We start from the raw sequence: 21,922 nt of genomic DNA, 5'->3' as shown, positions 1-21,922 counted from the left end.
CACAGGAGTAGAATCATAAGATGCTTTGGGTTGGAAGGGACCTTAAAGGTCATCTAGTTCCAACCCCAATACCTGGGGTTAGAACACTTGGTTCAGAAACATTCCTAAATGCTTGGAATATTGAAATGGAAAGAAGGGCAAGCTCTGTTAAGGAGGATGGTCTGAAAATGGGCCTGGCATACCAAGAGGTGCTGTGGTGGAGTAATGGCTGCAACATCAATGCCAGGGCAGCGAGCTCAGCCTGGGCTGGGTGTGAGAGGTTTTGGTTGCTCCACGGGTGATGTCTGCTGCTATCATCCGGAAGGTGATGGTATCACACAGGCACGCAGGACTGACCATAAGTTAGGAAACACTGATCCTTAATAAACGTGGAATACCAGGGATGCAAAGATTAGCTGATAGTGTGCAACAGCAGCACAGGGAAACCAGACTGAGATGCCATAGAAGGCAAATCATGAAGTAATTCTAAACTCTCTGTGTCCACTTGTGTTTCCCACTCTTACCCTGGAGTACAGTTTGTGCAGCTGGAGAGAAAAATGTTCTCTTTGCTTGGGAGACCTTGAGGACTGCACCCCAGGGCCCTTTTCTGCCTCTGCAAAGGATTGCAGAACTACCCCAAAGGAATGGAAAACCATGGCAGGTGTTAAGTTTGCTGTTATTACCAGATAAGATTCAAAGATAAACAAATGCATTCAACTAAAAGCCTAGATTTTACAATAAGAGAGGAGGAGCTAGAAGATAAAACATGTATGCATTTCATTAAGGCTATACTTAGTGCGCGCGCTCTCTCTCTCTCTCTACGTACATATATATATACACACACACACATATTTGTCTCTTCCTTAGCTGCTCCTGTGTCTCAGCTTTTGACTTTGGCTATCTAACTTCTGCATGCAACACTAGTTGGTGTGCCCCTGGGTGCACAGAGTTGCTTGTACCTTGCTTTCTTCTTCTCTTAAAGGTGAGGACCTGCAGCTCCACTAGCTTTAGGTGGATTTATTCTCATTTGTCTGCCCTTCATTCCCTGGCACTGGGCCATTGGGTGTTTTCTGGGAATTGTCAGTATTTCATTCTGCCCCTCCTTCGTAAGGATACTTCAATAACATTTCTATTTTTGGTGACATTTTCTGGCTCTTGTTTTTCACTAATTATAGTCTTATCAAAATACAGCAGCATCACTTTATAAATGATGCATTATGATAAACAGTACAAATTCCTTCTCAAGTGTGTACAGTATATATAGGCTATAGAGCAAGCTCATTAATGACACTTAGACACAACTGATATTGAGGGTAGGACTGCCAGATCTGCTCCACCTCATCTTTTGTTAGGTTCTGGGGACTCATCTGTGCTACTGGGTTTTGGTGGACTTGAATAGTGAATACCAAAGGTTTTGCATATCTTCAGGCCAGCCTGCTCTCCTTCCCAGCCTTTCTTTTTAGTATTGGCTGTAAACAGCCACACACACACACACACACGTTACAATATAAAAATCCACATTTTCTAAAAGATATTATAGTACAGTATTTTTGCAGCGTCTTGTTCATGGAGTGATGCAGAAACATGCTGTGGTATTTTAGATATCACTGTGAGAGAGTGCTTGGCAAATGTTGGATTTTATTAGCTTATTTTAAGTATTGGCAATCTACATTAAATAAGAAACATTTTTTTTCTTTTTTTCCCATTCTATTTTCTCATAAATCAGATCGTGGTAATGACACCATTGAACAAATCGATGAAGATATAGCTGTGACTCGGAGTCAGATGAACTTTATTTGTCCCATTACACAGGTATGTATCACTGCTGCAGTAATTGACAGGGAAATAGTTATTTCATATTCTTCATTGGTTTCTTTATTACAAATCTGCAATAGCTGGTAAACAACCTTATATTTAACAACAAAATAGTATAAATTTTAAGCATTATCGGAGAAGAGCAATACTGCTTGGGAAGAAAACTCATGTAAGTAGGAATGTAGTTTACCAAGCAGGACCTCATCCTGTAATTTGAGTGGAATGCCATGTATGAGCGGCAAACACACTTCCTGCTGTTTCATATAAAATTCAGAAGAAGCATTTTCATGGGCATTATCAGTTCCTTTAAATCAATCCTTACTGATTACAGATTACAATGAAGAGGCCAGTGAGGAACAAAGTCTGTGGACACAGTTATGAAGAAGATGCCATTCTAGAAATGATCCAGACTCAAAAGCAGAAAAAGAAAAAAGTCCGGTAAGCTAAAAAGAATGCGTGGAAAAGTTGTTTGCTTTGCTGTGTAGGTGGACTTTTACTCCACTTGTTCTAGGAAATGTATTTGGATTGGAAAGGCTGCAGGAAGTAAAACCTCAGCATCTGCCCAAGTCAGAGTCTCCTCATTAGTACTAGACACGTGAAGGTGCTTTTCTTTTTAATGAAAACAATGTGTAAGGAAATATTCAGAATTATGTGGGGAAGTTACAGCTACTTATAGCTGCACAACAGAAATAAAGAGATTTCATATAGCCATGACCACCAAAGAGAGACCTCTGTTTCGTAAGATTTAGCTGCTGATTTGTTCCCACTGCTTATGTAGCAAGCCTTGAAGTAAATGAAAAACAATTTCCTCCTTGCACCTTCTTTTGCAGTTATATTCCAGGGGAGCTCAGAATATTAAAACAACTAGATGTTAAAGTGAGAAATACTAAACCACAACATTTTAGGTAAAATAGATTTTATGAATGAGATCGGATAATGTAGTGCAGTTCCTACCATGATGCAGTTAAATAATTTTTTTGTTATATCACCAAAATAGTCTGTCACTTTTCCACATAGGACATATTTTTTTGAATGAAAAGATGTAACAGTTAAATTTTTAAATCTTAAATTCTCCATAGTAAATTTGAAAATGAGAATGATTTAAAAAAAAAAAGGAAAAAGATGAAAAGAGGCTAACACTAACACTTTTTGGAGCAAGTTGAGAGGACATATCATCTCATCATTGATTTCACATTTGTTTTAACTCCATTTATGCTAGACCCTCCTGTTCTGGGGCTGATGACTTTATGGAAACTTACCAGTTGTGGACTTCTTAATGAACATGCTGTTTACTCAGGAAGGTCTGTCAGAGACCAGCAACGTGATTTCCCTGAAGATAATGCCAAAGGCAGCTTATTTCCTCCATCTGTTGCTCTGGCCTTTCTGTTACGCTCTACACAGTCCTCCATGGGGGTTCCAAAGGTGGAGCTGGAGTTTTTATTCCATGCTCCTTCCCTGCTACAGGAAAGCCCTGCTATAAAACCAAGAATTAGTTGGGATGCCCAGCCACTATCTCAGTGTCAAGACAGCTTGCAGAACAAGATGGAAGTACGTTGTTTATGTTACGAAGTCTAGGGAAAAATCTGGGATGGGTGCAATATACTGGGAATAACAACAAAACCAGCAGCATGGATGGACACAAACTTGGCTGGAAAAATGAACAGGAATTGGGTAATAGCTCTCAAGCTGGAGGAAAGTGAGTGTTCTGGAGGATAGGGAGACGCTAAAAAGCATGTGCTCAACAGCCCAATGACAAGAATACCTTCTCTGATACTGAATTTAGGATGTTTGTATCTAAATATTTCTCTGTGTTGTTAAATCCATCAGAATAATGTCAATTTAGGAGAAATTGTTGTAGTAGATCAAAAGTTTCAGCTCTGCTGAAAAACAAATAGGGTCACACGATTGAATTTTATTTCACCTTTTAAGAAATGGAAGACTAAAGAAACTCTGGAGTTAAAAAAATCTGTACAACAGCTGTACAACACCTAGCTTTAAAAGTTACCTTGTACCCAAATTTATACAAAATTATTTGTGCAGCCTGAACACTGGCAATTCTTAATATTGAGCTTTTAGCTTGCAACCTTACGATTTTTACAGCAGTTATTCCAGTGCTAAAAAAGAACACACACAGCAATGTCACAGCTTCACTGTAACTAAATTAAGAAGGACTCCTTGATTTCCTCTGCCCAGTCTGACCAACCTGCTGTAATTTTAAACTTTCTCTTGAAAATGCATGTACTTTGAAAACCCATCATCAGCTGTGGTGGGAAGACAGGCCAGCTGTTACAACAAGTTCCCTGTTTCAGTATCCCAATCTCATGGTGGCTGCTGGGCTGTGCTCGTGCCAGGGATCTTCCTGTGGGAGCAGGTGTCCTGGCAGAGCAGGGTGTGACCACAGGATCCTGGCTATCCTGACTCTGGAATCAGAGCTGTTGGTCACTCTGGAGTGGCTGTTTCCTTACAAGTACTTCCCAGTTTGACTCCACGGGATCCCTTCAGTGCCCTTGGCAGTGCAGTGCCTGCTGTCAGCCCTTCAGCTGACGTACACACAGCCCCGTGCTGACAGACTTGTCACACACTCCTTGAGGCAACTCTTACGTCTCTTGGGTTGCTCACTATTTTCCACTGCCTGGAAGGACATACTAATACTTTATGCTTACAGGAAATGTGGAAAGCTTTCTGAACACTTGTTATTCATTAATCTGGCAAGCTATTGCTGTATTAAGGTGATAAATGGGAAAACTGAGGCACAGGGCAACTAAATGACTGATCTATGACAAACACAGTAAGCTGTGGACAAATCTGGAGTAAAAGTTATGACTACTGAGTGTAAGTAAGTTCAACACCTCAGACAAAAGTTACTCTAAGACAGGAAAAGTTCAGGAAAAGTGTTGCTTCTGACTGTAGGTACCATCTGTGTATGTTTGGGCCACCACCAAAGGAAAATGACCTTTGGTCCCTAAATATCTTCCACCTTGTTGTCTTTGTCTGGCTGTTGCAAGTAGTTGTAAGACATTTGATTATAATCTAGAAGCTGTTAATTTTACCCCATTTCTCCTTTCTCAGCTTTCACAGCTCATAAAAGGTCAGGTTGATTTTTACACCAACTAGATAGTCCACTGATTCACCAGTCAGTCGTGGCAGACTCATTTCCTTTTATTTGTTTCCCTAGAAAATAATTTCCCTACTTATCTGCCAGTGAAGATTATACTTCTCCACTGCAGATTAGTAAGGTAAGAGTTATTTACCTGCAGCTTGTAGAGGACTGTAGAGAGAGAAAGCAACGCAGAAAGGTGTCCATGCAGTGCTGATATTGGTGATGAAAGCAGCTTGTGTGCTTGAAGCAAGAGAGTGATCTGCAGGTGAAAGGCTCCATCTCTCACTGTGCTCCTTCTTCACTTCCTTCAGCTGATGATTCTCATCAGTTGAAACAGATTTATTTTTTCCCACTAGAGCTGGTGAAGAGGACAAGAGGTAACAAGGAACTGACAGAAAGAGTGAATCCCAGATTAAAAAAAAAAAAACAACAACTAGCAGATGCTATGCAAAAGCCTATATCTGACAAATACAATTCTTCTAATTTAATGGAGTCTCTCTTTTCTTTCTAACAGATGCCCTAAAATGGGCTGTAGCCATGTTGATGTAAAAGGATCAGATCTTATACCAGATGAAGCACTTAAAAGAGTGATTGACAGTCAGAATAAACAAAGCTGGTCAACGCTGGACACATGAGCTGGATATGCTACTGCCACAAAGAAAATTTATTATTAGAGGTCTTGTGAGATAAATTGCTGATTCTAAATAGGTTGGATAACTGGTTGTTATTTGTTAAGTCTTTCATTTATAGGCAAATCATTGTTAAATGTTTCATTTTTAGCCGAAGTTGAAGGTCTCTGCTGTAACTGAAAGTACTTTTTGAACTCAGGAATATAAGGAATTCCAGTTAAACTTGTTTGGGTTTTTTCTACCTTCCTGAATTTCTAAAAGGTTGCATTTGGTAAATAAAGCATGTTTTGCAGCATTTAAACTTCCTTGTCAGCGTGCTAGTTTCTTCAGCATATTAGAGATGCAGATCCAGCCAGCATAGAATAATGAATGTTTTGCTCTGTATTGCAGATGATTCTGTTACTGTCTCTGTAACTACTGGGAATGCTTGGAGTAGGGCACTGTGACCAAGGATTTTCAGTGCTTGGGACCATGCCCATGTTTTAACACAAACCTCGGAGATGAATTTTCAGAAGGTTTTGCAAACTTACACCTTGTTTGTGGCCACAGAGAACTACCACTCAGCTTTGAGGACCTTGGCCTTGTTTTTGTAGTTTTTGAACTCTCTGCCCTGACTTACGCTTTTCTTTTGAAATTCAGAAGCATTTAATGCAGGTTTTTTGCATTTGGGAGTCCCAGAAGGCTTTACTTAATACTGTAGGCTGGAAGACTACAATTATTTACAGAGGTATTTCAATAACTAAATTTTGGATAGTACAAACACATTGTAACCATATGCCCTGGATTGAAAAGCAGTTAATCTCATTTTGTCTAAGCTTCAGATATCTATGCTTTTGGGCACAGATCCATAAAAGTCCTTAAACTTTGTGACACTATTTGTTGCCTGAATTGATCTGAACACATCAGGCAGATGAAGCATATATATACATGAGTTAGAAATAGCCACAGGTGAAAAGAACTGCCTTGGCAGTCAGATGGCAATTATATCTTGGCATATGTAAGCACAAAATACAGGTTTCTTTGAGCTTTGGGATCCTTAGTGGGCTAGGTGGTAATTTTTCTGAATTTACAATCTGGCTTTTCATGTAAAGTGTAGCTGAGGTACCCATATGCTAAAGTTTTCACTCTGGGTTACTGTTTGCTAACAGCTCTCCTTTCATAGACCATTATTAACCCCAATTGCACTTAAGAACACAAACCACTTCAAGCTGAAAACTGTTATTTTGTAATTGAACAATATTAATCTGCAAGCTGATTTCATAGCTTAAAAAGAGAACTGAACCATTATTACTTGCACTAGGCTTTTGTGTTCAAAACACTTCATGGGAATTGGCTGGCTAATTTTCATTTTGTGGTCTAACCCCCGAGGTCCATCTTTTCCCAACTCAGCAGTGAGCGTGGGTGCTTCTGCCCCAGAAGCCCAGCTGAAATAGCTGAAAGGGACTGGGGGTCGTTGAGCAGTATGTACTTGTCTGTATTTTCATGTGTAAAATCAGGTCCCTTTTAAGATACCTCAGGGCTCAAACCTATAGTTTTTAAGGTGGGTCACCGATTTTCAGTTAAATACCACAAGGGAGGATGCTAACAATAGCATTAAAACAAAAACAAAAAACCAAAACAAAACAAAACAAACACAAAAAAAAAAACAAAAAAACCCAACAAAAAACCAAAAACACAACAACAACAAACAACAAGGATGGGGAGAGAATGTCCTTTTTGTTTCATCTTTAAGTTTGTGGTTAAGTTTATTCTTGAACCATTTCTAAGCAGAACAGTTAGAAACAGAAACTTGCATTGGTTAAACAAGCTGTGCAGTTTCTGGCAGAGGTGCATTAACATTGTCCTTGGATCTAATTCAATCCCTAGTGATAACCAGCCTCCCAAGTTTTCAGATGCAAAGATGTACATACATTTTCCGTGGCCACAAGTGTTGCACCTCAAATTTAGTTTGTGTAGGTGTCTAGGTTGCTTGAGTGTGCCTTCTTATAACACAAAACATTATAAATGGTAAATTATACCCAGATTCCTACCAACAAACCGGTGGCAGCAGGTTTGGTTTGCTACCTGTGGGATTTGTACCAGTATAGCCTTAGATTGCTGCAGTTCCTGATACGGTTCGTTACCCTCATGTTCCAGTGAGTAATGCTGGGAGGAGATTGCTGTCTTGGTTACACCTTGTTGTCCTACGTGAAAAAGAGGCTTGACCCATCACAGTGGTGCACTCAGCCTCTGTTAGCTAATCCACAGGTTATAAGGTGAACTCTCTGTTTAGGATGATGCAGCTGGGAGAAGAAAACCAAACAAATCTGAAGCAACACTTTAAATTAAAAGAACAAATAGTCAGTCACTTATGGTCACTCTAAGAGGAAAGGTATTTTTGGATGTTCATATTCCTGCTTCAAAGTACATCATCTTCCTTCTCTCCTTTGCTAGCCTGAGCCAGCCAGTGTCAGTGAATCAGAGAACCTGAACAGCAAGTGAAGTGCAGCCAAAGTTCTGAAATCTTTCTTAGTTTCACCTGAAAGAAATGGACTGATTTTTGGCTGCACTCACCTGCCCAGCTTTAATAACAATCACATCTGAGGTGAATAGCCATGTGTATTTAAATAGAGGTAGGTTTCTTTCTTTTATCAGCAGAGATGTCTCTTTTAAAATAAGGCCATGTTATCCAGAAAAAGACGGATACTCGTTCACTTGTGTCAGGATTGCTGGTGAGAGAGTACTTGAGTCCCATTAGAATCAGTGATGCACCACACAGATTCAAGTGCTAGAATAAACTGCCTGTGTTTACTAAAATCAGTGAACTTCTCACCAAAACATTAGGCATTTATGAATTTAAACTATAACATAGCATCCAAGGAATCCTAGTATGATGAATTTTTTTTTTTTTTTTCTTTGAACCTGGAACTTGAGCCATCCTGTTGATTTTGTCATGGCTGGTTCTCTCTTGTTGGTTCTTACAAGTAATTTTCCTCCTTAAATTGAAAGATTCCAGGTTTGGCCATCAGCATCCGTTGTAGCTGGCACTAACTAGGTGGAAGGACAGACTCATGTTGGCAACTGGGAAAGGCTTCTGAGCCTGTCAGCTCGCCTGGTGCAAGATAAAACCACTACTGATTCACTGGGGTGGCTGCAGTTAATGGCAGCTCTTTGCTCTTTCATTTGCAAAATTTGGCGTTTGTTGTGATCTCTCTGTCCCCATGTGTCCCACGTTCCCTCTAAACTCCGCTCTGGGAAGAAGTAGCTTGAAAGAGTTAAAGAATGAAAATAAGTGCCTGTGATGAATAAGCTGTATGATCTGTATGATTCACAGAAGTGGAAACTCAACAGCAGTTAAACCTTCAAATCTTAATCTGCTTTGGCTATAAGATATCATATGTAAACAGGCATATGTTAACAGTTCACAGGGTAATTTGTGTCTCATTGTCTGACGTCAGAAATTTTGCAATGATATTTTTAAAAAGAAATTCAGAGGTCAGGTTTTTTTTTTATTATTTTTTTGTTTGTTTGTTTGTTTGTTTGTTTTTGGGTTTTTTTTTCCTTTTTTTTTTTTCTTTTTCCTTAAGGTGTGCTTTACAAATGCAGCAAACCTCAGTGTAGCTGAGAAGGATCTGTCACTGAAAACTGGTGAGCATCTGTCTCTGCTAGAGAAGTTCCACATAGTATTTTGAGGGTTTAAAGAAGTATCTAGGCAAATACTGAATTAAAGAAAAGGCAAGAGAGATCCACATACAACAGCTTTCAGCTGGTACTCTGAGGCACAAGCCATTAACACGGCTTGCTCTCTCACTTGAACAGATTCTTCCTGTGAATTCTCCCTTTTACAACAAGAGAGTCTGAAGTTTTCAAATCAGTGAAGCCATGACGAATAAAGATAAAAACTAATCAGGAGCATCTCATGGAAGGTTTAGCACACTTGTGCTAAAAGGAGTGCACATTCCACTGAATCAAGGATATATTCATCATTACTGCTCTGGAGCTGTGATCTTATTCATTCTAGAAGGATCAAAAAGACTAAGTCAGTGCTCCCTTGAGAAATACCCGGAGCAAAAGCAGGGGCTGCAGGAAGTGATACTGATGATTCAACAGCCAAGGCCAACACAATGCCTTATTTTAGACAATGTCCTCTTGGATACTCATGTTTCCTCATGAGTGGCTGATGACAAAGGTCTTACCTACCTGTGGTCACAAGTACTTCATGACATTTTTCTCAAGTATTGTGGCCACAGCTAATTTAGAATTTACTGTGCAACTTAATAAAGTTTCACTGGCATATCAAGTGAATCTTAATCTTCACCTTCCCTAAAAATCTTCATGTATGGCTCCTGCTCTGTCCATTAACTAAACATTTGCCTAATGGATAGTGCTCTGTTATACAGTGAAGAAGATGCACTTAGAAAAGGGCTTCCTGGAGTGGAAAATGTTAGAATATCCCAAGGACAGGTCTTCCTTTCTGTTACTACAGCCAAAGCCTGAAGCTGATGGCTCTTCACTACAGGTACAGACTAGTACTGACTGCAAATTCCAAGTCTTCTATAAACAATAATTTATTTGCTGGTCATAAAGTACTTATTGTTAATACATAATATTTCAAACACCTGACGTGGTCACAGAATGCTCAGAGGAGAATCCTGTGTGTAGGTGCCAGCAGATTCTAGGCTCCCAGCCAGTAACTATAGAGAGCAAAACCATTAGATTGATTATTAAGCAAGTCAAATTCTGGAACAGGTGTACATCATCCAGTAGATACTGTGTATGTGCTTAGCCTCTTGATGCATGAATAATCCCAGTGGCTTGACAGGACTGCAGCAGCGTGCAGAAAACACAGTGTGTTTCATCATTTCAAAGCACTGCAGAAAAGGCTGTGGTGGGCTGAGAGGAGAGCCTGCCTCTTTCGCTTGTTCTGATGTTAGTCCAGACCCAAAGACAGAGCCTGAAAGCACGCACATGAATTGAATTGCATGGGAAGCTTACCAAAGGAAGTGTTTGCTTGTAAACTCAGTATGAATAGATCTTCTCTGACCGCAAGGGAAACGGAGACACTCATTCACTGTCCGCTTGTGCAATCAACTTCTGAAGTAAAAACAGGATTTGAGGTCTAAAACCTGAACCTTCACACGTCTTTCAGGCAACAGAAGAAGCCTTCATGCTCTTCAGTTAGCAAAGGAACAAAGTCAGGAGGTGCTGCTCATAAGACTCCTTGGATTTGATAACAACAGGCTTATCAAAAGGGGATCACTGAGAGTTCTGTGCTACAGCAGCCCTCAGAGCAGCTTTTGTGTGGGCTTGAGGGGAGACATCTGAACACCATTCCATTGCACTCCTTTTGATGTCACTACGTGCTTGTCATGTGTTTTATATCTTAGTGGTGAATCTGCTGCCAAGTTCCACCGTGTCTGAGCATGGCTGTGGGTTATCACAGATGCTGTTCTGCTATAAAAACCATTACTTTGAGTTCTTTATCACCTGCCCATACGACTACTCTTTGAGGCCCATCTGTGCAGGGTAATTCTGTATACCAGTAGATTATAGATGACATGCTGGTTTTAAATTGTTGGCTTTCAATCTAGCAGTAGTTTGATTTTCATTACATGGCTTGAGATAACTTTTAAAATAAATATATTTATTTTTCATAGTTTGCAAATAGTTTAATATTAGCCAAAATATTTGTGTGTCTTGCCTCTCTCATCCAGTAACTAAAATAAAGACCTTTTCATTTTTTTTCCTGTAGCAAGCTGGCAGTTTATTTATAAGTGCCCTAATCTAATAGAGATTTATTCTGTGTGTCTCATGAGACGTACTATCAAAGTTACCAGACCCGTCCCAAGCACTTGGGAAGTGGGGAGATGGTTACACAATTCTCATTGCCTCTGGCTGCTCTAGTTATAGAGATAAAGGGTCAGAGAACTGGAGCAACAGAGATAATTTTGTGAGTATCTAAGGAAAGGCAGCTGTTCAGGTGAGTGTAAGCACTGACTGAGGGCAAGGCAGGTAGATGCTTGAAAACCATGGAACAAAAATTTCCTTAAATAACAGGAAAGGGAAGATCAGTGCCTGAGCACCAGGAATTCTGGATTCTTCAGTCTTCACCTGACATACACTAAACTGCTTGTCTGTTTCAAAAAAGAGAAAAAATATATGAAAAGCGATATTCACCTTACCACAGTTCTGGAAAATCTGTGCTGGGCAAGACTTTTCCCTCTGCTAGGACGTGCCCGTTCTGTGATACGCATCCCGCAGGCTCTTTTTTCTGCTGCAGTCCCACATCCTTGCCTAGCAGCTGGGACTCCAGGAAGTGAGGAGACAGGGAGCAGTCCTCCTTGCTCTGGCTTTTTCCAAGGCAGGATCTACTTTTTGTAACAATTTTGCAATGTCCTTTGACTGAGAGCTCCTCAGACTTTGGTAGTACTGGGAAGGTGCCTGTTGTACACTGTTGTCCTTTGCCAAGCACAAAGACTACTGAACTGTACTTCCAAAGGTCATCCCTGCCCACCTCACAGGTACCAAGTCCCTTTGGAACATCAGGGCTGAGTGAGGGTTCCTTGTATTCTGCTGGCTCACAGCAGTTTATTTTTCCTGACGCTTGGATAGCAGGACTCATCCGCAGAGTCAGTGTTTTATCCCAGCGTTAGGTTTGTAATTGTGCATTGATCTGTGCTCCACAATGATTTTCAGTGCTGTTCACTGGAGATGTGTAACATTGTCCTGATTCACTCTGAAGGGCTCTAAAGCCATTCAGGCACAAATTCACCACAGGCACAACTGGGAATTACTGTGATAGTATTCATCACATATGCTAAGCAGGCAGACCCTGAAAAGTCTTTTTTGGGGAAGAGGGAGATGGAATGATGAAGGCTTGTGCAAGGAGTAGAAGGAAGACCCCAAAAGATAGCTTTTGATTTCAGGAGGAGACTAATGCAGGAGATAAGCCTGGATGCTTAAAAGCTAGTGGTGTGACCTGCAACAAACTGCTATGGCAAGTGTGGGAGCCCCATTTTCTGCAAAAATCTTCTGATAGTGAAATGTTGCAACAGTTTTTCACAAATCTCTTCCTGGAGTTCCTCCTGTTCTCAGCACTGCTTCCTAACCAAACCAGAGTTGCATGTGAACACTGGCAGAGATGGGCAAGGAGGACAAGCTTCAGCTGTTTGAGAAAGGGCATGCCATGCAGGTCATCGGACACCATCCTTGGTATCCTTTTTTTTTTTTTTTTTTGTCATTTTGGGGATTGGCCAAAATTAGAAAAACTAGGAAAGCCAAAGTAGGAATCACTTCTCTGTTCTGCATCTTGAAATTAATTTGGTGGGGATGGAGGGGAATCTGGATGTGGACTTTTTCCTATGTTCTGTACCCAAAACATAAGACTAACTTGAGTAATAATTGCTCTTATATGTTTAGCCATAACATTAATGCTTTGAGTACCTGACAGCTTGTCAGTCATTTTAAAAAAGCAACAGAGGTTTCCTTCTGTCAAGAACTTCACCCATTTTGCAAAGATGTGCGAGATTTAGGCTTTGGTTTGTCTCAGTCACATGTAGACAGTCAACTGCAATTTAGTCTACACAGTCAACTAGAGGAGGGCACCCATCAGTGCTTCTGGGATGAATGCCCCAGGGGTTATCTTTGGGGACTGCATGCCCAGGTTTAGGGCTCCAGTTAGCACGGACACACATACAGACCATGAAATTGCTGTAATCCCTGTGAGAAAAGGCTGCTCAAGCACCAGGAGAATGTGGCAGGACTGTGAGGTACAATGCTGTGTGTATCTCTGCTCTCCTCACACGCCAGGTGTTTTTGGCAGAGCCAGGATGACCAGAGGTGCTTTTTTCCCTTCCTCAGGACCAGTAGGTGCCTTCTCTTGTTTGTCTGCCAGTAGCTTGAACCAAGCACTCTGCTCAGGTGCCACTGTGTACCCATGATGTGGACCTAGAGGTTTTAAATGGATGGAAGGCTGGGCAGGTGAAGGATGCAGCTTCCAACAACATGTGCAATAGATCCTCAGTATGGCCCTTCTTCTCAGCAAGGGACAGCAATCTGACACAGGAGCTGAGAGGGGGATCCTTGGGAGAGTGAGGACACTGACACCTTCATTCTTGCTCACACTGCATCTCAGTTCTGAGAGAGCTACAGGGTATACTGGTGCACACTACTAATGCCCATGAGTACCTTTATGCAGGTCCATTGCTGCTCTGATGAGTCTGCACCCTTCCCCTGCCCCCAAGGGTACTGACAGCCTCCCTCCCCACACACACTTAGTGCTGTCTCAGATGTAGGAAGCAACCCACACGTGTGGCACTCACCCAGCAGCAGCATTCCAATCATTAAACTTCCAGGAAGGGAAAAGTAAAACAAAAGCTCTGATAGATACTTGCATTTGTTTTACCTATAAGAGGAACCAAGTAAAATAGCGTGCTTTTAGAGTTGTGGTGAATCACTCAATCTGCAGAATCACTCAATAGAAAACAATCTGCAGGCATTAACAGAATTGTATTTCTGTGGGGAAAAAATAAATAAATAAATAAATAAATGCAGGCCCTGGGATATCCCTTTATGGCATATGCGTTTTATGTTTAAATGCATTAATGGGACTGCTATGCTATGAGTCATCACGCACAAGAGTTTCATGTGTTTCTTAAAATACACTAGAAGTAGCTGAAGGCATTCATGGGTTTGCTGTGCAGTTATCTATCAGGAATCTGAGCAAATACCTGCATGTGTGGCATCACGGGCTTCAGAGCTGGGGGGCCCATCCTCAGCTCTCTTGCTGCTTGTACAGACCTGGGTTGGGGAAACCAAAACAGAATGGGAATTGATTCTACTGCATAACAAAAACACAGGGTCCCTTGTGTTAATATTAGGGAAGTGTCAGCACTAAATTTCAGAAAAATTGCATATATATAAACAGAAAACTGGAGGGTTTTCTTCTGAAACATTCTTGTCAAATGACAGCTGTTTGGTTTTTTTTCCCCAGGGATTTCCCCCCCATTTACTGCCTGGCTGTCCTCTATTTATTACTCCTTTAAAGCCACACTTCTGAGCCTTGTGGAGCTCCTCTCAGTCTGCTCCTCGCAGGTCACTTCAGCTGCTGGCTGCTGCCTGGATCTCCGAGCTATTCCTTTTTCGGACAGCAGATAGTTTTAACATGGGAAACACCCAGTACCAAGTATTCCTGATGGTGCACGTTACGTCTACGCTTATGAGCAAACGCTTATGGCTCACACAACAGCGTCGTGATGCAAACCTTGGGGTAAGGGATGGCTTTTTAGTGATCAGTGAAAAGTAAGAACTGGGGCTGGGAGCCTGCAATTGCATGGACAAGACGCTGGAAAGGAAGGTGGCCTCGCTTTCTCGACACAATTATTTAAGGTCGAAGCGGGGTCCCCGCCGCCCGGCCCCGCCAAGTCCCGCGGTGACTCCCCCGCCGCCCCGCCCGGCTGCGCGCCAGCAGGGCCGGGGCGCGGAGAGCAGCGAGCGGAGCGGGCGTGTCCCAGCCTCCCTCCTCCCATTTCCCCGTGCGTCAGGGCCGGGAGGAGGAGGAGAATCACCTTTTTTTTTTTTTTTTTTTTTTAAAAGCCTCCAACTACTTTAGCGCGGACTCGGCAGCAGATGGTGGACACGGCCCGAGGTTTCGGCGGGGAGAGCGAAGGGATGCGCCCAGCGCGCAGCGGCCGCCTGTAGCTCCGCGCCCGCTCCGCGCTCCCCATGAGCCGCCCCGCGTCCCTGCTGCCGGCCGCCCGCTGCCGCAGCGCCCCGGCCAAGCGCCTCCAGCCCCTGCACGACGGCCCCGCCGAGGAAGCGCCGGCCGCCAAGTGCCCTCGGCTCGCCGAATGCGGCCCCCCCGACTGCCTGAGCGCTCCCGGGTCGCCGTGTGCCCCCGCTTGCCCCGGCGGCGGCGGCGGCGCGGCGGGTCCCAGCCTGATCGCCTCCTACCTGCTGCTGCCGCTGGCCGAGCGGGAGCAGGTGTCCAGGGCGCTGAGCGTCAGCTCGGGCCGGGAGCTGCGCTGCAAGGTGAGCGGGAGCTGCGCGGGTGGGGAGCGGGTGCTGCCGGCGCGCCCGGCCCGGGGACAGCCCTGCCGAACATCCTCCCGCTGCTCTCCGGCTGGGAACGCCCGGCCGGCCCCCGGCGGCGTTTGCACGCCCTGCGAGTGAGCCCGGACTCCGGCTTACCTCGGAGCGCCTTTCCCCTAAAGGCTGTGGGAACCGTGGTTTGTTTTAGTTTTCCCCCCCCAACCTAATATAAAGCGAGCAGGAAGGGTCTCGGTAGCCGCTTCTGCCGGTCCTGCCGAGCCCTGGCTCCCCTCCAGCTCCCTCGTCATTGTTTGGGGAGAGTTGCTACGCGAGCTGTAGCTTTTAACGCCCTTGAGAATGAATTTGGGTTTAATTTCCTCTATACAGGTGTTCCCCCTCAAACACTACCAGGACAAGATCCGACCTTACATTCAGTTGCCGTCACATAGAAACATCACCGGGGTTGTCGAAGTTATTCTCGGGGACACCAAGGCCTACGTGTTTTTTGAAAAGGACTTTGGGGACATGCACTCCTACGTGAGGAGCTGCAAGAGGTTGAGAGAAGAAGAGGCTGCCCGGCTGTTCAAGCAGATTGTCTCCGCTGTAGCTCACTGCCACCAGTCAGCCATCGTACTTGGTGACCTCAAGCTCAGGAAATTTGTCTTCTCTAATGAAGAAAGGTAAGTGTCTGTCAGCAGCCAGCCCTGGGGTGAGTGGGGAGGGAGGAATGCCACATCCCGAGACACAAAAAGCGTCCCAGGGAGTGGAAACAGCCCCGTCAGCCGGGCATCACCTGCGAGCAATCCGAGTAGGTCCTCATCACGTGTGTGTAGTAGGTCACGGATCTAACTGGTGCGCACTCCCTCTTAGATCTTGACTGATGAAAGGGAGGAAGCTCGCCGGGAGCTTCCTCTCATTCAGCAGAAGTTCAGTGAAACCCTCTGGCAGACAAAGGGCTGCTAGTTCGGATGCTCCTTAGCGCCAGAAGATGTCATGTGTGCCACTCATTCAGTGTGAAATGACTAAAAGGCAGAGAGGGAGAGGGGGGAGGCGGAGGTGTTGCGCCGGGAGGAGGGAGCAGCCCGGCTGGGAGACCAGGAGGTGAGAGGAGCTGGAGCTCTGATCCCTCCTCGGCAGAGTTGCCTTGTGAGCCACGGTGGAGCCACAGCACTTGGGAAGGGTCTTCTTGCTGAACCACTCTGCTGATGAGAGTGATGCTGCTGTGCCCTTCGAGGCTTTTATCCCTCCTCAGCTGCTGTGCTTTCCATGCCACCTATGCCCGTGGATTGTTGGCACACACAGGACGGAAGGTGGGACATGGTTAAATAATGCTTTGGGAATCCTGCGTCAAAGAAAATCACTTTAGTAAAACTTAGCCTAAAGCCTAGGTTCATAGAGATCATAGAATCTAGTTGTTAAATTTAGATTAGGGAAATAATTCAGTATTCCCCTAGAGTGTTTGCTGTTCTTGCAGTGCTTCACTGCACATGGCAGAGTCAGAAATATAGCAAAACTGACTCTTCACTAGCTGTTTATCCCAAAGAATGTTAAAAAACTAAGAAAAAGCTGTAATGGAGTTGTGCTTAATATCATAAAAACATAAGGTGATATTACTGATGCAAAAGAAAAGAGATTTTGTTTGTTTTGTTAAACTAGGCTAATGATTCTTCAGGATACCTTTTATGAATGTGATAAGAAATTAACCAACAGTGCTCCTCTGAAATAGAAACAGCCAAATGTTGACACGTAAAGAAAGCCATTCCTTTGAAGGAAACTATTGCAGTTTTTCCCTCCCTTAAGAAGATGAAACATTTGTTGAAATGTTACGTTGCACACAGTCTCGCTCATTTGGAAATAACGTGTTGCACAGGCGATGTCATGTGCATCACATTTGGCAAGAAGAGGGTTAAGCAATGGCAGGCGACGCGGGCTCTCGCACAGGTGCAGTTTCAGGGCTCCCGCAGCCAATCCCGGGCCCACGGTTCTCGTTGAGTCATATTTTCCGTTTGCAGAACCAATGGGTATTTGCCGAGGTCAGGCTGAGGACAGGCTGAAGCCAACATATCTACACCCCAGCAGGCTGCCAGGCAGTGCAGAGCCCTTCCAGGGCTGGCTGATTGCTTCCCTGCCAACGGGAGCTCCCCTTATCCTCCAAAATAGGAGGGTGGGGTGGACTCATCTCCACCTGGAGATGGTGGGTGCGGTGATATGCTCCAAAAGGCAAAGAGGATAGATTACAAATTAAAATGAAAAAACAAAAAACCAAAAAGACAAAACCAACCAAATACAAAGCTCAGGAAAGGCAATGATTCTCACCAATGCAGAGGGGAGCTGGGCTTTGTGGTTTGTGGAATCACACAGCTGGGTGCTGTTTGCTCAAAGCCTGAATCGCACATAGTGGCTGTAAGGTGCCACGTCACCAATTAATCCCCTGCAGTGGCACTGCCACCTGCATGGGTAGACAGTGACTTGGTGTTCCTCAATAGTCCTCTGTGCTGTTAAAATCCCCAGTTAATAAAAAAACATGAGTGTCACTGAATGCTGGCCCGATGCACAGAGCGGCACTTCCACTACACTCCAGTTCCCAGGAGCCTGGGCAACTTCTGTGCTGCAAGTTAAGAGGTGTTTCCTTTCTCAGGGCCAGTGTGAGAGGGAATGGGGCCATGGCAGGGGCTTGCTGTGCTTGCTTATGGACAGCGTGTTGCTATTTCTCACCTGTGGCACCCTCTCCTGCCTCCCTAGGACTCAGCTGCGTCTAGAGAGCCTGGAAGACACGCACATCATCAAAGGCGAAGACGATGCGCTCTCAGACAAGCACGGCTGCCCGGCGTACGTCAGTCCCGAGATCCTAAACACGATGGGAACTTACTCTGGAAAATCGGCCGATGTGTGGAGTTTGGGAGTGATGCTCTATACGCTGCTGGTGGGACGCTATCCCTTCCATGACTCGGACCCTAGCACTCTGTTTTCAAAAATCAGGCGTGGACAGTTTTGTATTCCTGACCACGTCTCCCCCAAAGCCCGCTGCCTCATCCGCAGCCTCCTGCGGCGGGAGCCTTCTGAAAGACTCACTGCTCCAGAGATCTTGCTTCACCCTTGGTTTGAGGCAGTCTTGGAGCCAGGATATACAGACCAGGAGACGGGAACTTCGGATCAGATTGTCCCAGAATATCATGGAGACAGTGATGATATTAGTTCCTTCTTCTGCTAACCCTGAAATCTTAAAAACCTCGTCAGTTCTTACCTCCGGCATCTTCGTAGAGTTTTGTTTTTCCATGTCTGCAAACTCAACAGCATCTTAAAGTGCCAGTATGGTCAGAAAAGTGACCTTGTGTAAATGAATGCCAACCTGGAGATCTCCACTCCCTAAGTGTACTCAGAATTCCATGCTCTTGCTCTGCTGGTTGGTCCCTCCAGCCCCGGAGGACCCGTGCAGCTTTGTTAGAACTGTCTGGCTCTTCTGCCTCCCACATCCTCCTCCGTTGTAACTGGTCACATCTTGGCTGCAGAGTCTTACATCTGGCAAGGTGTGGGATAGAAAGGCAGCTCCTTCTCCTTTCCTGCAGCGGCTGCAGCGGTGTGGAGCCCTGGCCACGATGTGTCGGGGTAGAGGGGCACGTGGTGCACCTCTATCTGAACGAATCTGACAGAAATGGTTAAAAGGGGAATCGACTCGGCGTGCCCCAGCAGCCAGCTCACAAAGCAGCTCTCTGACTGTAAGCACACGTTAATGAGGGAAGGAGGCCTTCGCCCACCACGGCCAGCTCTCTGCTTGCTGCTGCTCCTCCAGCTGATCCTGCTTTCAGAGGCATGAAGCTCCTGGATCCACCCGTAAGACAAATCACTGCTGTGGCTCTTTCTAAGGCAGACACCAGTGGATCTCCCAGCTGGATCCCCTCTGATTCCATTTGCTGACCAGGAAAGCATTTTAAATAGACTTAAGCCTCCTGTTAGCGCAGTGTAGCCTATATAACGTCGTGCCCTCAGCGAGCTTGTCAAGTAGCAGGTCTCGTTAGCTCCGAGTGCCAAAATGTATCCGTTTACCAAACCGTAACACTATCTGCGCTGGGGCGCCTTTCCCTGCGAAAGGATGAGTGGTGTCTTGTACAGTACCTGTAAACATGGCCATGTTTTTCAACCAGCTTAACTCTTAAAAATACCACATCGCCTCCTCTTTCCCCCTCCATCCCCCCAAAAATTTAGTCTTAAGAGTAAAATCGCCGTACACCCGTAGCTGATTATTCAGGTATGCTGTTTGCCTCCAGCCTCCCTTCCCCCCCCACTTTTTTTTTTTTTTTTTTTTTTTAATTATTATTCATAGTCTTTCCAATATGTGTGGATAATGAATATATCTGAATCATTAGCTTCCTGGGTTGGGGGTAAGTAAACCTTAGTCCTGCCTAAAATTTCTGCTTTGTTTCACATGTGTCCAGTGGTTTATGCAGAGATGTCCATTCACCTTAGGCAAGAGTGCAGCTTCTGAAATGGCCGTGAGGTGGGTGATGCATGTTCCCAACACCACCCAGTTCGAGTGGAGTCATTTTAAAGGTTAACCCTGGCAAGCTGCAGTCCCACCACACGTTGTGAGAATACCATGTATACCTCATGGACTGTGTACTTTGTACATACCTTACTGTTTGGGGTTTTGTTTTCTTGTTTTGTTGTACTTTGTCCTAATAGGAGGTGTCGAAGAGCAGTTTAATGTGAATTATTGTTGGCAATACTAACTTGACAGAATCATGAGCATTAAGAGCAGAGCACTAAAGCTCTCCATTGCACTAAACCTCTCATGATTGCTTGACATTTGTATCTGTGATACAGTTTAACCCTTCTATGAAAAACAGTACATTTGTATATATTGGTAGGAAATTCTGCCAGAAAAGCTAAAAACACTATGTCCAATTTGTACATATGTATATGTCTGTGGAAACGTGGATGATAAAGTCTGACTTGTAGAAAGTTTTAATAAACTTGGTTTCTTAATGTTTGTCCCCATTTCTTGTGGTGTCTCAAGAGGAATGCAGCTCAGTGTGTCTGGTTTAATCTGAAAAACTGGGGTTTGGCCTCAGAGACGATCAGCTCCTCTGTCGTCTCGATATGAATTCCATCATGCCTTATCCTGAACTCTCCCAGCTGAGCCTGGGGTTGAATCCCCAGGGAGAGTGGGGACAGGGGATGGATCCTGCCTCTTGTGGGGTGGAAAGGCCTTGAGATGTTCCCAGCGTTCTGAGAAATGGGGTATCATACTCCTCTGACGAACAAGGGGGAGGAGAGGAGTTAAAGCTCTGCCTCTGAATTTTAGAAACCCTCTTGCTTTTCAGCCCATGCATTTGTTTCCCTCTATGCCCTGTGAGCAGAAGATGCTGTGGCATAGCAGGGCTGTCATCCTGCACCTGTGTGCCTGGCAATGTGATGCTCCAGCCAGTGGAAAATCCGATCTCAGATGTCTAAAAGTGAGCAGCCACAAGGAGAGGCAGCAACCAAGAGCACTGGTGTTACAGGGAGCTGGAACTTGCGGGCACAGGCTTGACCCCGCTGCTGGGAGGCAGCACAGCGCTCTCATTAAAATGAAGGGAAAGATTATTAGAGCTGCTTTTCTTTGTGGTGAGAAGAGAGAAGTATAAATAGCTGCAGTATCAAGGTTAGAGAATGTGCTTTCCTGAAAGAGATCAAGCCACCCTTGCAATCCACCCGGAGCGGTGAGATCATCGCTCACAAGTGGAAAGGAGGAGGAAGAGAGTCTTGATTTTTATTTATACTTTGCCTCATGTTTAACTTTGTCCTTTTGCTTGAAATCTGTTCAGTGGAGCAACGGCATCTATGCAGCTCCTTGAGCAGGGGCAACTTTAAAAAGAGTTTTACTTTAGGAAGGGGAGTGGAAAGTGAAAAGGAGGGAAGAGGGACCTGGTCAGTGATAAAGCAAAGTGCACTGACTTTCATGAGTTACCTCAACTCCCACTCTGAGAAGCCAGTGATCTGTGCAGTAAGCATATTTTCTTAGCACTTGCTGAGTGAATGTCAGACACCAAAATATCTCAAGTTACTTTACTGATGTCATTCTTGCAAGACTTGTAAAAATATGTGCGTGCTGCATAGCCTGGCTGATTAAATTACCCCCTGCCCTACCATGCTTTCAGGCTTGGACAGAAGCCCTGATGCATCCTTTCAAAACAACTGCAGGAGATTTGTATTTTAGTGGAACCTTGAAAACTTTCAAAATGCTTTTTTCTCCCCCTTGCAGTTAAGTCACCCTTAGTAGGTGAATGTGTAGGTCATCCCGTGACTTTGTTTCACATGAGCTGCACTGCAGAGCAATTAAAATAAATGCCAAATTGTAGTAACATCTGCAAACAGCCTCTGTATTGCTTTAGGGATTATAATGCAACATCCG

General features: G+C 44.4%; 2 protein-coding genes across 2 annotated transcripts in view; both read left to right on the top strand.

The window, feature by feature from the left end:
* NSMCE2 (NSE2 (MMS21) homolog, SMC5-SMC6 complex SUMO ligase) overlaps positions 1-5,824 on the top strand; it is a 129,501-nt gene extending 123,677 nt beyond the window's left edge. The window contains exons 5-7 of the mRNA XM_040060249.1: positions 1,706-1,791; positions 2,126-2,232; positions 5,409-5,824. Of these exons, the coding sequence (XP_039916183.1) occupies positions 1,706-1,791; positions 2,126-2,232; positions 5,409-5,529 (314 nt within the window). The 3' untranslated portion in view covers positions 5,530-5,824. The remainder of the gene's footprint in view (positions 1-1,705; positions 1,792-2,125; positions 2,233-5,408) is intronic.
* Positions 5,825-15,225: 9,401 nt separating this feature from the next.
* On the top strand, positions 15,226-20,514 carry TRIB1 (tribbles pseudokinase 1). The gene is made up of 3 exons (XM_040086043.1): positions 15,226-15,531; positions 15,919-16,211; positions 18,274-20,514. The coding sequence occupies exons 1-3, from the start codon at positions 15,226-15,228 to the stop codon at positions 18,740-18,742; spliced, it is 1,068 nt and encodes a 355-aa protein (XP_039941977.1). The 3' UTR covers positions 18,743-20,514.
* The last annotated feature ends 1,408 nt before the right edge of the window (positions 20,515-21,922 follow it).

The sequence above is a fragment of the Hirundo rustica genome, chromosome 1 (genome assembly GCF_015227805.2).
Source record: "Hirundo rustica isolate bHirRus1 chromosome 1, bHirRus1.pri.v3, whole genome shotgun sequence".
Taxonomy (NCBI): Eukaryota; Metazoa; Chordata; class Aves; order Passeriformes; family Hirundinidae; genus Hirundo; species Hirundo rustica.
The sequence above is the reverse complement of the archived record's forward strand: the minus strand, read 5'-3'. Positions and strand labels throughout refer to the sequence as shown.

Excerpts from the sequence above, each read along its gene's own strand:
- TRIB1 (XM_040086043.1), top strand. The coding sequence starts at position 15,226 with ATGAGCCGCCCCGCGTCCCTGCTGCCGGCCGCCCGCTGCCGCAGCGCC. Across the intron at positions 15,532-15,918 it reads GCCGGGAGCTGCGCTGCAAG|GTGTTCCCCCTCAAACACTA; the intron begins GTGAGCGGGAGC and ends TCCTCTATACAG. Across the intron at positions 16,212-18,273 it reads GTCTTCTCTAATGAAGAAAG|GACTCAGCTGCGTCTAGAGA; the intron begins GTAAGTGTCTGT and ends CTGCCTCCCTAG.